This window comes from Rhinatrema bivittatum, chromosome 14 (assembly GCF_901001135.1).
Source record: "Rhinatrema bivittatum chromosome 14, aRhiBiv1.1, whole genome shotgun sequence".
In the NCBI taxonomy this organism is placed as follows: domain Eukaryota; kingdom Metazoa; phylum Chordata; class Amphibia; order Gymnophiona; family Rhinatrematidae; genus Rhinatrema; species Rhinatrema bivittatum.
This window is the reverse complement of record NC_042628.1, coordinates 12,696,586-12,713,121: the sequence shown is the minus strand read 5'-3', so window position 1 is coordinate 12,713,121 and position 16,536 is coordinate 12,696,586. Positions and strand designations below refer to the sequence as shown.

At 43.6% G+C, this 16,536-nt stretch overlaps 1 protein-coding gene across 1 annotated transcript in view; it reads right to left on the bottom strand.

Moving 5' to 3' along the window:
* LOC115075989 (MICAL-like protein 2) overlaps nt 1-780 on the bottom strand; it is a 52,957-nt gene extending 52,177 nt beyond the window's left edge. Inside the window, 1 exon segment of the mRNA XM_029577022.1 lies at nt 281-780. Within this exon segment, the coding sequence (XP_029432882.1) occupies nt 281-423 (143 nt within the window). The 5' untranslated portion in view covers nt 424-780.
* Nucleotides 781-16,536: the final 15,756 nt, after the last annotated feature.

Sequence of the window (16,536 nt, the reverse complement as noted above, 5' to 3'; positions counted from 1 at the left end):
TCTTACTGCCCGGATCTAGAACCCCCGGGGACCTCGGGAGGAGGAGGAGGCATGCAAGGACCTGGAATACTTGTGCCGGTCTGCGAGTGGCTCTTACTGCCCGGATCTAGAACCCCGGGGGACCACGGGAGGAGGAGGCATGCAATGACCTGGAATACTTGTGCCGGTCTGCGAGTGGCTCTTACTGCCCGGATCTAGAACCCCGGGGGACCACGGGAGGAGGAGGCATGCAAGGACCTGGAATACTTGTGCCGGTCTCAGGGTGGCTCCCCCTACTCACATGAGATCCGGCCGGTGCCGGTGCAGGATGGCACAGAACGCCAGCCCGTCCCGGAAGGAGGTGGTCATGTTGGTGATGCTCACGTCCCGGTAGCCGTCGCACTGCTGGCGGCACCACTGCTGGAGGGCTTTGATCGCCGCCATCCCGCCGGGCGGGGGAGGGGGCCCCCGGGGCAGCGGCCTCGCCTTAAAGCTTTGGCCCCCGCCGGGACGTTTCGCTGGGGAAAGCGCAACATGTGCGACGCCCCGCAGAAGTTGTGGCCCAAGTCCTGGGAAAGTTCCCAATCCGGCGGCACCGTTTCAGCGCTCAGCTCGGCCCCAGGTCCCGGGAGCGGGGTCGCCCCCCACCCACGGCTGCGGCTTCCCTCCGATCTCCGCCGATCCAGCCTGGGAGCCGTGGTCGCTGCCGTGTCCGGGGAGGGGGGGAGGAGCGAGGGGGGCCGGGCCGGATATCAGGGAGAGGCCGAGGGAGGAGCCAGGGCCGGCGGCCGCCAACCCGGGCGCCCACTGGGGCTGAACTTTCCCGAAAAGTGGAGGGCGCTGGGGCGGCAGCTGCTGCCAGGCTTCGCGTGCGCGCAGGCGCTTGGCTTTTCGCGTGCGCAGCGATCGCGCTAAGGCTGCGGCTAACGCCAAAGCGCCTCCTCCAGGTGCGCGAGGAAGCGCACCAGGGCCGCCTGGAGTCCAACCTTCAACAGGAGGACGGGGGCTAAAATGAAAGAAGCCATAAGCCGCGGCCACCACTGGACGTGAGTGTCCCAAGGGGAAGCCGGGATCCGGGGTGACCCGTCTGTGAAAGTTTTAGGGAGGTTATGGCTTTTCCTCCCGCTCCTTTGGGGTCCCATCACCCGCCTTTATTCACAACGAGCCAGGGTTGGGTCCCCCCTCCTAGGGCCCATAGGGGGTCACTGTTGAGCGATGCGTGGATCTCCTCCCGACCCAGGGGACTGGGGATGACGCCTTCATAGTCTCCCCAGCCCGGTTTGACCCGTTGTGCATGGACTGTGCTGCCAAGGCATGGGAAGGCCTCGCCTCCCCTCTTCACACAAGGCAAGTCTTCGGGTCTATCTTGCCACTGTCCGGTAGGGTTACCCCTCCGTGCTGGCCATCATGCTTGAGACCTGCGCCCCGTGTGCAGCCACGGGATCAGAGGGCAAGAGTATCCCAGCTCAGACTGTTCTTTTGTAAGATATGGGAAAGGTGGCTGCTTGCAGCTCGGTGGAACTGTTTCTTTTAGATCTGCACAGATTGTGTTGCACTTTACCCTTAAAGGGACTGGGCACTGCTGTTGGGTGGCTCCATAACTTAACAACTGCCAGTTTAAAACTCATTCTTTCTAATATTAATGGCTGAACCCCTATTCAGAGTGTGTGGTTTAGTTGTTGTTGTTGTTGTTGTTTATTTATTTAAAATAATTATAGTCCACTTGTAACAATAAAATCATACTAAGCGGCTAACAATCAAAATAAAACACAATAAAACCACACGATTGTTTTAACATAAATCATAAAATTACAGACAAAACAAAATACTAGTACTATTCTAACTATACATATGACCATATTTAGCTGTTTCAGTCATAATAATATAAGAATCTAAAATGTATTTATTTAGATTTTTATATTCTGCTTTTCGGCACTTCAAACTGCATATCAAAATGGATTACATTCAGATACTAATAACTAATAAAATCTATCAAACATAAGAACATGCCATACTGGGTCAGACCAAGGGTCCATCAAGCCCAGCATCCTGTTTCCAACAGTGGCCAATCCAGGCCATAAGAACCTGGCAAGTACCCAAAAACTAAGTCTGTTCCATGTCACCGTTGCTAGTAATAGCAGTGGTTATTTTCTAAGACAACTTAAGTAATAACAGGTAATGGACTTCTCCTCCAAGAACTTATCCAATCCTTTTTTAAACACAGCTATACTAACTGCACTAACCACATCCTCTGGCTACAAATTCCAGAGTTTAATTGTGCGTTGAATGAAAAAGAACTTTCTCCGATTAGTTTTAAGTGTGCCACATGCTAACTTCAAGGAGTGCCCCCTAGTCTTTCTATTATCATGGAGAAAAAACAGTGTATTCTGTCTGAAACAGCCTCCTACCAATTCCTCTGATATTCTGAACAGGGTGATATCATCCTTTAGATTTGTTGTTTTTCTTTTTTGCATTCCAGGATAAATACCTTAGGTTGAGGAGGATATGCAGGAAGGTATCTGAAAAGAAGGCTGCCAGTGGTAAAGGCATGGCCAGGGGAGGGACTGACAGTGATCTAGGTGCCCTGGCAATAAGGTCATTGACCCCTATCCACCCCATCCGAGGCTAGGAGGGAGTGCTGTGGGCCATCGGGCACTGCCCTATTGCACTAATGGTCAGTCCAGGCCCTGGGTATGGCAGGGTTCCCTGTTCAGCCAAAAGTAGAGGGAAATAGCCTGACCAAACTAGGGGCCAGATTGATTAAGGTGTTTCTCCCATTTTGTATCTATGGGAAAAAGCCTTAGTGAATCAGGTACCTCATTTGTGGATGAACTGGCTTTGGAGAAGCACTGAGTATTTGGTAGGATTGGGTGAACTTTCTCCAAACTATTTGGAATCCAGGCCTAGATATGCAAATAATGGACTTAAATTTGTTCAGATAATCATTGTGATCTGCAATCCAGTTAAGAGTTGACAGATTAAAAAAATATATCCAGATTTGTCTGGTTTAGTTTATTCTGTAAACATTTGCAGGCATTCAATGTGAAATAACAGGTAAATGCAAACCTGCGAATGTTCCCATCCAAATGAGGTGAAAAAGACCGGCATTAGGTGAATATGGAGATTTGAATTGTTCCAGGATCCAGTTTGTCCGAGTTCAGCCAGAAATAGCCTGCAATTCTCTGAGATGATTCATATTTCTGCCCTGCTGTTCGCAGCTGTTCTCCAAAACCAGTGGCCGAGACTCAGATGATGTATTTAAAACGGGTTTGTATTGTGAAATATCTGGGGCTGGTGATTATTATGCAGTTTGGGCATTGCTGATTTAAGATAAGTAGGAAAACCCTTCCATTTAATTAAAGTGGTCGCTTTTGAATTGTCAGCTGTGCACTTTTGCAATGCTTTCTGCGAGGTCTTGGAGCCCCCCCTGTGTAATGTTTAATGTAAACGCAGTTCAGTGAGGATGTTACCTTTTACCTGCGCTATCACCAGTGGCCAGGTGACCTGCATGGTGCTGGAGGGTTTGACACCCAGAAAACAAACAGTCCCTGATGAACCAAACCCCCGAGAGCAGCCTGGAGGAATCCCTGTGGTTTGTGGGATGGGAGACGGACCACAGGGGGAGCCCCTTCTCTCCTAGCACAGAGCCCATCCCCCTGCGCTGCCTGAGAGGGTGGGTGGGCGGGCGAGCCAGGGTTTGGCAGCAGGGTGAGGTTTACTCACAGGCTCGATGATTTAGTGTATAGCTAAGAGGAAGCAGGAGTTTCCGCCTTCCCAGGTCGTGCAGACACGTGGTTTATGATTCTGCCTGGCCGGTGCTCCGTTTTTACTTTCCAGGCACAGAAACCCTAAGGCCCATCCGGTCTATGGCTTCCCCCTCACATCTCCCCAGCCAGGCACTCTCTGTGCTTAGTCCACACTTTCCTGAATTTCCTTCCTGTTTTGCCTCCCCTGGGAAGGGCATTCCAGGCACCCAATCACCCTTTCCTTGAAGACATAGTTTCTGATGTTATCCCAGATTCCCTTGGTGCTAGAACTTCCTTTCCACTAGGAGGGAACTTTTTTTTTTTTTTTTTTTTGCATTTTGTGCATTATTTCTGCCTTTGAGGTGTTTGAATGTCTCTTTCATATTGGGCTCCCTCCTCTCCTCTAGGATATTCCTAGGTAAGTCCTTAGGCCTTTGGATGCAGATGTTGCAGTGCCTGCCTGGGGTTAATGCAGGTTCCTAATGCTGGGCCTTAAGAGAACGAGCTTCTAAGCCAGGGCTTCCCAAACCTGTCCTGGGGACCCCTCAGCCAGTTGGGGTTTCAGGATCTCCACAATGAATACGCAGGAGATAAATTTACATATACAGAGTCTCCATGGTATGCAAATTCTAAACATTTTAAACATGCGTAGCTCCTCAGACATGGGATAGAAACAAGACCACCGAGGACGGTTAATGAATTGTTTTTTAACATGTGAATGACCTATAAATGACCAGAGCTTCTCTGTTAATGTGCACTGTGAGGGTGTTTATATATTGTGTTATTCAAGCATGATGAGCTATAGAAATTCATGGTTTGTGTGAAGCCCCCAGGGAAAGGGGTAAGGTAGCTCTCTGCAGGGTTAGTTACTAGAATGGTCCAGCAAGCTAAAATGTTCCTTAAAAGGAAAAGAAAACAAAAAAACCCTGAATTAGCACAAGTATGAAACTTGTGAGGAGCAGCACCCGTAGTCAAGGCTTCAGCTTTAGCCACAGAATTTTCCCTCATCTTCATTCACAACTTAATTACTTTTTTCAGGAAAATAAAATACATCTCCCTTCAATCTCCTCAAGCTGGTGAGTACAGAGAGCGGAAGACGATGCACCCCTCTGATTTTTTTAAAGGCGACACTAGAAATGTTATTAATAGGGAAGGGAAATTTGAAGTGGAAACTGCTGGGAGGAGGTAATAAGAATTTAGGGAAAAGTAGCTTGGAAAGCAACCTAGGTAGAGAGGTAATAACCTGGGAGCTTTGTTTTCAGCTTTTATTTTATTTTGCCTGGGATTTTCAATGTTAGAACCAAAAAAAAAAAAAAGGTTGGTTTAAAAATGACTTTGATGTAACACAGTTGAAAAATCATTGGAAAAGTTATTTTCCTATTCATTTCTTTTAAACATCGAAATTACCAGGCAAAATTAAAATAAAAAACTGAAAATGAAGGTCCCTCCTAATAGCTCAGGAGTACTGGAAGACTTGTAGATTGCCATTGACCGTGCCCTGATTCCCCATCCTTTTCCTGCATGGTGAAGCTTGCAGATCATCCAGGTTTAATTAAATTACCACTTTGTCTGTTTCAGCCTTCTGAGTCCAACGAATGTGGAGGTAGTTTTCTGTTTCACAAACCTGAACTACAGGAATAACAAGTGATTAGTTCAGTGGTGAAACTGAAAGTTCATTTTGCATCACATTATGCTTACTTGCTAGCATTCCTAGAACTTGACCCTTGAACACAAGCATAAGCCCGAGCCACACCTTCAAAGCAGCCACAGTACCTCATTCCCAAGCCACCCTCTTGAGCACACATGGGCTCTCCCTTCTCATCAATGCTGCTAATGTTCCCTGCAGCTGCCGCCACCACCACACAGATTCTGGCCTGTTCCCTCCCAGTGAAGCCTTGCTTTCCGTGCGTGGAGGCGTAGTCTGGTGGTTGGAGCTATCGGCTGAGAAGCAGGGAAGCCAGGTTTGAAGGCTCACTGTGGCTCCTTGTGACCTCGAACAAATCTCTGCACCCTCCATCGCCTACAAATGTAAGGCCTGATTTACTAAGCTCCTCCCCCTGACACAAAATGGGAAAGTAGCTTTACTAAATCTGAACCTTAGATTGTAAACCCATACCGGCACAGGAAAATACCTCCAGCACCTAAATGTGACTTGCCTTCAGCTACCAACAAAGAGGTGTGAGCTAAATGCAAAACCACAGAACAGTTCGTGTCAGGTGGCGCACTGAGGGAAGGACGCCACCCTATTTTCTAATGCTCAGTGAATGAAAGCTTTGAGGGCACAATGCAAGAGTAAACTGCCTGGGCAGGAGGAGAACCTGAGTCTGGGAAATATTGCGGGGGGGGGGGGGGGGTGGATTAGGGTCCGCTGCTGTCCTGGCAAGGAGGACACTCTGCTTTCAAGGTTTATGAAAAGAGCCCCCTGCCTATTGCCAGCTGGTGAGAGAGTGACAATGAGCTGTAAAAACTGTTATGTATTATTTGTTCAGGATTAGTGGCTATTCTGCCCTTTCTGAAAGCTGGTCTCAAGGTGGATTACAATAAACTTAAATGAACATGCGTTAAAAGAAGAAAGGGGTTTTTTTTTTTTTTTATTATCTGTCATTCCCAGTAACAAATCTAAATAAATACATGAATAAAGATATACAACTAAGAAAGTAATAGGGAAGAGATGATACTTTTGTCACACTAATGAATGATTAAAGATTCAAGCTTTCAGAAGTACTAAAACTAACCTAGGCCAGCTTCCCAATTCCTGTACCCATCGCAGCCCCTTATATTCCCCAGATCCAAGAAATAATTTGATGCCATATCTCCCGGAGAGACCAGACTATAGCTTTATTGTTAACAATACCAGCAAATAACAGAATCGCAAACACGCCCTGGATGCAGCTTACCCAACTGTACTGGCTCGGTGTTTTGACTTGGTGCAGGAATGTTGTCTCTTGACTCTAGATCAGTGACCAACTCAAGTCCCTTACATGACCTGCCGATCCATGCCATGCTGGGCCCAGTCAAACCTGAAGCAACACGAGCAGGCATTTGTTATATCTGAGGTCCCAGCAATCTCTGCCACGCCAAGCTTTAGGTTGCGGGTGCCTCCCATCTCCCAAGGATCTTCTTGTAGCTGATGGACTTGCTTTCAATTTTCTACTACAACACAGTTGGGTTCTCCCCCCTCCCACCAGGATGGATTTTTCCAGAGGAATAGGTAGGCTTTACCTAGCTCCTGCCTCACCTTTTCTCGCTGCTCCCTGCTTTTATTACCCATTTCTGTCTTTTTCAGGTAAACCTGGCAGGAGCTTACTCTTCTACATTCTTATCTCTGGCCTAGGGTTCCTGGAGCCATTGTTTGTTAATGGCCTGGGGAAAGGGCCATGCCTGCTGGATGGAGACCAAGCAGCTGCATTGACTCATCTCATTTAGTACTCCCAACAGCTTGCATCTCCAAATGTTTATTACTCTTATGAAAGTATCTTTTTTTTTTCTTCTAAACTCATTTTAGCTTTGGCTGTCTAATACAATACTCTCTTTCACCTTTTTTTATAATCATTGTGCTGAAAGCACCACTGTTTATCTTATCTATCTTATTGGGTAACATCGTTATCAAATAATGCCTTGCTCTTTTCATTAACTAATCAATGGATTTTCATTCTGTCCTTCTTAAGTCAAATCCAGTAATTGATATGCACATTTATGTTTTGGGGTTCCTGCCTCCCCCTCTCAATATGCATGATAAATGTATAAAAATTATTGAAAAAAACATTATTAATTACTAACTTATTTAAAAAAAAAACCCAGACTCCAAATAGCACATACCAAAATTGTTTAATATACATACATGCAGCAGAGAAAATTTATACAGACAAGAAATAGTGATTCATGAGCAAGCTGTAACTTGACAAAAAGATTTTTTTTTTTAACATTCACTGAAAAACACTTTAAATATATAGATCAATAATAGTACCAGCTCTGTCCCTTAAATACAATGTGTTGGTAAAGACTATGAACCTGGGTAAATACAATGTTGCTGTTTGCAGCATGAAAGAGAACAATGTTGCTATTTGAAAAGTGACACAATTGCTTCTTAAATGGAAACAATGTATACAAGTGTGTAGACCAGACAAGACGCGCAAGTAATTAGACATCCATGCCAAAGTGCTCCATCCTCAATTACCTCAAGTGCACATAGACACACAATTCACACAACGTATTACAAATGATAACAGATGTTGCTGTATTGGCAAACTTCAAAATATTAGAGTACAGCATTCGGTAAAAGCTGCATGCATTACCCAAACATTTTATTTAAACTGAAGACTAGCAAAGCAGCTCATGTGCTGACATTGTCAAGCTCTCATAGGGCACTGCCTAACAAAGGTCAGAAAAATTGGTTCTAAAAGATAGTGGGCTAGCTTCAAAGACAGCTCAACCCATGTTAGAATTTAAAGTCCAGGGTCAGCTGGTAGAGTCCCAGAGGTGTAGATGAAAGACATCTCAAATTTGGCCATATGTAGGCAAGCAAGGGTCGGGGCCATCGAGGCCCCCATTGTGGTACCTTTAATCTGCTGGGGAAAAAAAAAACTGGTCATTGAACTTAAAGTAGTTCCACATAAGGGCAATGGCAGCCAATTCGGTGTCAAAAGTACAGTGGCCTCGTGAGAACCCCTGGATATTAATGGTCTCCTGGTGTTCGAGGAGGAAGTTAAATTCTTCTGGAGTGATGTCTTTGTGTGCTAAACCTGCGTCCTGTACTTGCCTAATGAGGGCTTGTAATGCTGGCGTGGGATCAGATGGCAAAGGAATGTAGAAATTCACATCCTCCGGCCCCTTTAATTTCTACTTCTGATCCCTCGCCAGCATTACAAGCCCTCATTAAGCAAGTACAGGACACAGGTTTAGCACACAAAGACATCACTCCAGAAGAATTTAACTTCCCCCTTCAACCCTTTCCTCGGGTTCCACTGTTTTATCTGGTCCCCAAGATTCACAAATCCCTGTTTCCCCCGCCAGGACGTCCGATAGTATCTGGTATTGGGTCAGTTCTGGAACCACTATCCAAGCTCGTGGATTCACTCATTTGCCCGTGTGTCCTTTGAGCAGATCATTTGTACGTGATTCCACTGACTTCATTCTACAAATGCAGGACGTTCCATATATTGAAGACACTCGGTTGCTAGTAACAGTGGATATTGCTGCTCTTTATATCAACATCACGCAAGAGGTTCTTTTCTTTTGATTAATCCATTAATATTAGCATGGCTGGCAAAATAGCAAATGTTGAACAGCCCAAGCTCTGTAGCATCTGGAGCATCTCATTCCTTCCTACCCAGTCTTACAGAAAAGCTGGGTAGCTCTGCATGATGTTGCTGGAGCTCTCTCCCTGTCAGGCCAATGCAGTATAAATGTTCTAAAAATGGGCATTGGTATTGAGCGCCCCATTTTCCTAATGCACGCCCATCCACCTCTCCTGAGCGAGCGATGCAATATGCTACTGAACTGGCATGTTAAAAAGGATGCACTAAGGGAAATTGTCCATCCCTAGTGCATCCTTTACACCAGGCACCCAGGAAACATAGGTGTGTGTGTGTGTGGAAGGGGGGTTAGGAAAATGGATGCCCGTTTTATCCCGCGGCAGCCACGTGACCACAATATACACGGGCTGCAGTGAGTATATTGTGGGTGTATATTATGCGCCCAGAAATTTTGTTTTTCAGGCAAGCCTTTTAATTTTGCATGGTGCTGCTTTCTGCGGTTCCTCCTATTTAGTATCATTACGATATTAAGCAGGAGGAATGACAGAAAAGCAGTAATTTTTGTGCTTAGGTCGAGTCCTTGACACGTGGCAAGACTTTACGCTGCTCCGGGGCAGGTGTAAAATTATCCATGTTAAAAAGTGCATGTTGGGTGCATGGTGACTTTTTTTGCAATGGGGGTAATAGCTAATAGCCTCATCTACGTGGCATTTACGTGTGATGAGCGCTATTAGCCATGCGCTTGTTTTGGATATACGTTTTGGATGCGCTAATCCTATTACTGCATCGGGAGTTATTCTAGCGCATCCAAAATGCGCATCTAACTGCGCGTCAAGCTGTGCGCTAGGCTGAGCATACTATATTGCATTGGCCTCTGTGAGTCTCCATATGGCCAAGGTGTTATGCGTAAATTGCATCATTACTGCTGATAGGGGCCCTTTTAATAAGGCTTCCTCCCTAGAATTCTGCTTGAGAAGGGAAAAAGTGCTCTCCATCCATCAAGGATTCCTGTGTCCAGCAGTAGAGAGACAGCTCTAATCCTCTGCTACAGGTAGGAAGAGACACAGTCATTTAAAGTTTGTTTAATTGAAGTGCATTTTCAAAAATCCACAGGGAACATATTATTGTCGCTTTAGATTTCAAATGGTTTTATTTAAAAAAAAAAAAGAGTAATTTTGGTTTTATTACTTTTATGTTATCAGTTATGTGCATAGCTATTAAATGCTAATAAGATGGTAATCAATTATTACATCTTAATTACCCAGCAATAGCTATCTTATTGAATTTTAATGAAACCCTTAATTGTTCCTAAGAGTTCCAGCAGTTCTCTGGGATGATCTTGGTGTTTCATTAGATGAGGCATTAGTCTTAGCTAAGAGAGAATGATGAGGGTGTGTGATGAAAAATAATAAGTTGGATTACATTTTTCTAAAAATAATTATTAAGAAAAAAAGAAGAAATCTTAAGCTCCTGACTGGCCAGGCTGACAATAATTTGAATTTTGCAAGAAACATGAAGGTTGAAAAGGAAGAGAGAGCCAATAAGAATTTCAGCAAAGTATGACAAGACCAAATCTAAGCGGAAGCTCTCACCTTTCCTACTGATTTGATCTATGTTTTCAGAAAAGTAATTTTCTATCTATTAGTTCTCAAGCAACAGGCAATAGAGAGATGTGACATTTTGAATCATTACCTTCTCCCGTGTATGCACAGATCTTTGCATTTCACACTGCAGTTTGTATCTGGCCAGGGGTGGTGTTAACTGAAAGTTGATATCATCTGAGCTTTGTTGGTCTGTGGGAAAAATGGTTGTTTGTCATCTGCTAGTTCCCAATTGATTGATGTCCAGTATGGTGCTACAGTATCCTCACCACTTCATCACTCTTGCCATTGAATGTTTGGTACCAAATTTGGAAGACTCGGAAGAAAGGCATAGTTGTAGGATGACCTGAACTGACTTCTCACTGTTGGAGGTGGCTTGCACATTAGTGCAACAAAATATATGTGTCCAGGTATGAACGTTTGGAGAACCTGAGTTTCAAGTGCCGTCAGGCTTGCTCTTTTACAAATGCTAAACTCGCTCATTTAGAAAACAAATACAATGAAAAATAAATGTTTACAGTCCTGATAGCAGATAACTCACAACTTCTTTCCCACAGACCAACAAAGCTCAGCACCACCCCTGGCCAGATACAAACTGCTGTGTAAAATGCAAAGGTGTGCATACACCGGAGAAGGTAACAATTCAAAATGTCACATCTCTGTGCTACCTGTGGCTTGAGGATCAATAGATGGGAAATTCCTTTTCCAGAAACCTAGCTCAAAGCATCCGAAAAGATGAGAGCTTCAGTTTAGATTTGGTCTTGTCATACTTTGTTGAAATTCCTATTGGCTCTCTCTTCCCCTTCAACATTCATGTTGCTTGCAAAATTCAAATTATTGTTAGTTTGGCCAACCAGGAATGTAAAAGTTTCTTCTTTTTTCCTAATAGTTATTTTTAGAAAAATGAAATTCAGCTTAATACGTTTCATGACGCACCCTCATCATTCTCTGTTGGCTAAGACTAATGCCTCATCTAAAGAGCCCACGACTTAGTAAGGGAGAAGGGCACCATGGGGGCGTGGAAGGCAAGGTAGGGGGGTGGTGGCTGGTAGAAAAGGGGGAAACCAGTCTGGGTGGATCCCCGCTATGAGGGAACTGTGGCGTGGTGATTGGTGGACGTGACACCCCCCCCCCCCCCCCCCCCGCATTTAGGAGGATCGACCAGGCGGATCGGACTGGGCAAGTGACCTAACAGATCTGGCACAGTCCCTCAATGCTTCAATGGCCAAGAGGGAGGACGAGGGAAATGCTGAGGCGCTTAGACCAAACGACCCGACTTCCACGGTCGGGTCGCCAGCAGTGACGCTATGGCTTTAACGGCCAGGTGTCAGTGGCAGCTGCCCGGCTTCTACGGCCGGGGATGCGAGTGCGCCTCAGCGGACTTACATGCTTGGCACTTAGAAGCGGGGAGGGGGGGGGGGGGGTGTTCGCTAAGTTAGTTATTAAGTTGTTATGTTGTTTTACTAGTCATGTTAATGTTATTTGTTATGTTATTTATTGCTGGTTATTCACTTTAATGGGCTGCGACCATTTATTGTCCAACAATAAATCTGTTATCGGAGAGAGTTGTGTGAGTCTGCAATAATTTGGGAAGGGTGGGTGGGTGGGGGTTAGACGCAGCCTTTACACTGTCCACATTGTGAGACACCAAGATCTCCTAATGAACTGCTGGAATCTTAAGAACAATCAAGAACTGCTACTAATCAGTAAGGAGCAGTGGTTTGGGGATCTATTTAATGTTTGGGTACTTGTGACCTGGCTTGGCCACTGTTGGACACAGGACGCTGGGTTGATGGACCCTTGGTCTGGCCCAGTATGGCATTTCTTATGTCCTTATGGCAAGGGGGGGTGGAGGTAGCTTGATTGACTACATCAGTTACAGCCATGAACAAGATGGGGAAGAGGTATCCTGCATGGGGCTGGGGATGCTTTTGGCACTCCTGTTGCATCTGCAGCTTTTCCAGTGTGAAGAGGCAGCTGGGTCATGTCATAGCTGTATCAGGAGATTATGGAATGACAAACTGGACTCTCTGCACAAGCAAATGAAGATGAAACCCCTTATTTTCCAGCTGCTGAATGAGAGACTATTTATTTTGTACACTCAGTTAAATGTTTGATCCCTCCAGCCATTTATAATTGTACAGGGAATGCCCCTGTTTTTCTTATAATGAGATGCATAGCTTTCACCACCATTACAATAATCACTATTTTCTTGTATTAATTTATTGATATGAATAAGTGAATTTATGGCTTTTTTTCTCAATGAAATGTAATAATATGTATACATTAAATTTAAAATAAAACATTATTTTGTTGGGGGGAGAGAAGTTCCCTCTTTCCATAAATATATCTTTATTTATTTTTTTTTTCTTTTGAGATATTACTATAGAGGAAAGGGTAGCTGGGGCTGAACTGAATATAAAAGGAAAAAGACCTTCAAACCTTGAAAGCATACAAAGTTATAGACAAAACATTAAAGGGTAGATTTTAAAATGTGCACGCTCCTAAATTGGATCGGATCCCAGTCCGATCCAATTTAGGAGCGGACTGGGAGGGAACCTTCCTACCCCCTACCCTAACCTCCCTTCCCCTTCCCTTCTCCTCCCCACCCTCTAAATCCCCTTTTATTCTACAAGTTACTTCAGGGCCTGACCTGAAGTAACTTGCACGAACCGCAACCATCTGGCATTTGAGGCTCCGGGACAGTGATGAATTTGTCAGGGTCTGGCACTTATGTGCATATTGCCACTTATGAGCGTGCCGATTTAAAATCCGGCCATAATTGTTTATTTAGGTTCATCAAATCCCACTTTCTTCTAATTGCCTAATCCAGGAAAAAGCAAAAAAAAAAGATACTGGGTACCTGGAGCGAATTCTATAACAGTCCTTTAGAATTTTTCAAAGATGAAGACAAACGTGATCCAGCTGATGTAGTGTATTTGGATTTTCAGACAGCATGAGACAAAGTCCCCTATGAGAGACTCCTCTGACAACTACAAAGTCATGGGATAGGAGGCAGCATTCTATTGTGGACTGATAACTGGTTAAAAGGTCAGAAACAGAGGGTAGGGCTACATGATCAGTTTTCCAAATGGAGAAACGTTGTTAGTGATCGGTACTGGGACCTATGCTGTTTGTCCCATACCAGGTGTCGTTAATTGAAATGTGTATGTTTTATTGTAAGCCACCACAATCAGTGGAGCGAGTGGCATTCAAATAATTTTAAATAAATATTCCAAATGATCTGGACAAGGGAATGACGAGTGAGGTGATCAGATTTGCAGATGACACAAAATTATTCAAACAGCAGCAGATTGTGAGAAACTGCAGAAGTAATTTGTGAGACTATGAGACTGGGCAACTGAATAGGAGATGAAATTTAATGTGGAAAAGTGCAAAGTGATGCACATAGGGAAAAATAATCTCACTTACAGGAACACAATGCTGAGTTGTGTATTGGGAGTCAGAACCCCAAAAGACCTTGGAATCATTGTAGACAATATGTTGAAATCCTCTGTTCAGTGCACGGCGGTGGTCAGAAATAGAATGTTAGGAACGATCCAAAAAGGGATGGAGAATAAAACAGAGAATAACATATTTCCTCTGTATTGAGCCATGGTGCAACTACACTGAGTGTTGTGGGCAGTTCTAGTCACCCCATCTCAAGAAAGATAGTGAAACTAGAAAAGGTACAGAGGAAGGTGACAAAAATGATACAGGAGATGGAACATCTCTCCTATGATGAGAGGCTATGAAGGCTACGTCTCTTCAGCTTGGAGAGGGGACATGATAGACGTTTATAAAATCATGAGTGGTGTCGAATGGGTAAATAAAGGATGGTTATTTACCCTTTAAAACAATACCAAAACAAGGGGACATTCCATGAAACTAACAACCAGCAGATTCAAAACAAATCAAAGAAAGTACTTTTTCACTCAGCGCACTATCAAACTGCGGAATCTGTTGCCAGAGGATGTGATCAAGGCATCTAGCATTGAGGGGATTAAAAGAGGTTTGGACAAGTTCCTGGAGGAAAGTCTATAACCCATTATTAGCCAGGTAGATTGAAAAAAAAGCCATTGCTCTCCCTGGGAATAACAGGAATTAGATCTACTTTATTGGATCTGCCAAATACTTGCGAGCTGATTTGGCCACTGTTGAAAACAGGATGCTGGGTTTAATGGACTTTGGTCTGACCTTGATAGCGATTCTTATGGTCTTAATAGTGAAAATATTTCTAACCTAAATCCCAATTATGATAATTAGTTTGGTATTCATCACATGGCTTTCCCAGGGTGTGGAAAAAAATAGCATTTCTTTATATGTCATCTAATGAAAAGCATGTTTTCATTGATATTACTGTATTTTAAAACATCTAACCATTTTACAGTAAAAATTAGCTAGGCTGGTGCAGTCTGAAAAGTGCACATGTCACTCTGAAGTCAGGCATCCTATTGCAAAATTATGTTACTATGTTATGTTACTGCAAATATTTATATATAGAACACAAATCAAACAATCTAATAAAGTGTCTAGAAAAAATATTCAAAAAACAAAATATGAACACTCATGATAGCTTTAAACACAAATCATGTATAGTAAATTATAACATAAATAACTCAAAGTTTAACATGAGTGTTCATATTTTGTTTTTTTGAAAAATATATATATATATCCCTATAATAATAATAAAAAAAACAAAAAAACAACAACAAAAACCAGGCCAGTCTCAGCACTCATCATGCCAAACCTCTCTGCTGCTTTTTAAGGCTTGACTCCCTCTGGTGTATCTTAGAGGTATAGATTCTGAGGAGAAGGCACACAGGCTTTGATGTAACAGAGTATACTTGGCAGTGTACAAATGCAATACATGTGCTCACATTTTTGTATGTACAACTTTATTCCTGATTTAAAAAGGAGTTTAGTACATAAAAAATGTTTGTACAAATATGAGTAAACTGTGCATACAAATGAGCGTTCAGAAATTATTTGGAAAGGAGTTGAGAAGAAAACTGAGCATATTATAATACCTTTGTCTACATCCATGTTGCGACTGTACCTTGAGTACTGTGTGCAGTTCTGGTCACCCCATCTCAAAAAAGACAGAGCGGACATAGAAAAGATACAGAGAAGGGTGAAAACATGATGAAGGGGATGGAAAAGCTCCCTTATGGAGAAGGGCTAAACAGATTAAGGCTCTTTAGCTTGGAAAAAAGATGACCAAGAGGGGATAATGATTGAGATTAACAAAATTATGAGTGGGGTGGAACGGGTAAATAGGGAAGTTATTTATTCTTTCAAACAACATTAGAACTAGGAGACGCCCCATGAAACTAGAAACCAGAAAATTTAAAACAAATCCTAGGATGTTTTTTGTTTTGGTTTTTTTCACTCAGCGCATAATCAAGCTATGGAATCTGTTGCTGGAGGAAGTGGTCAAGGCAACTAACAAGGTGGGGGTTCAAAAGTGGATTGAACGAGTTCCTGAATGAAAAGTCCATAAACAGTTATGAGCCAGGTAGACTTGAGAAAGCCGGTGTCTATCCTGGGAGATCCAAGAAATAGATCAAGGATTGTGGATCGGCCATGTACTTGTGAGACAGGATGCTGGGCTCAATGAACCTTGTCCTGATCCAGCCTGGTGCTTCTTATGTTCTTCATGGAAATCCCAAGTTAATTAAGGCATTACCTATTACACCCCCCCAATGCAGAGAAGTGTGAGGGCTTAGAATTTAACTCCTGATCAAAGGTGGAGTAAAGTTTCTGGAGTTTGTGATGCCAGGGTCCTGTACTTTGGATATATGCAAATAAAACACAATCTGTGCACAAATCATGTTCTCTGTGCATAAAACAGCATTTATGTGTAGAGAACATGATTTGTGCACAGATATCTTTGGTGCATATTTTCATCTTTAGTATGGATTTTTTAAATCCATATGTATTAAGAACATAAGA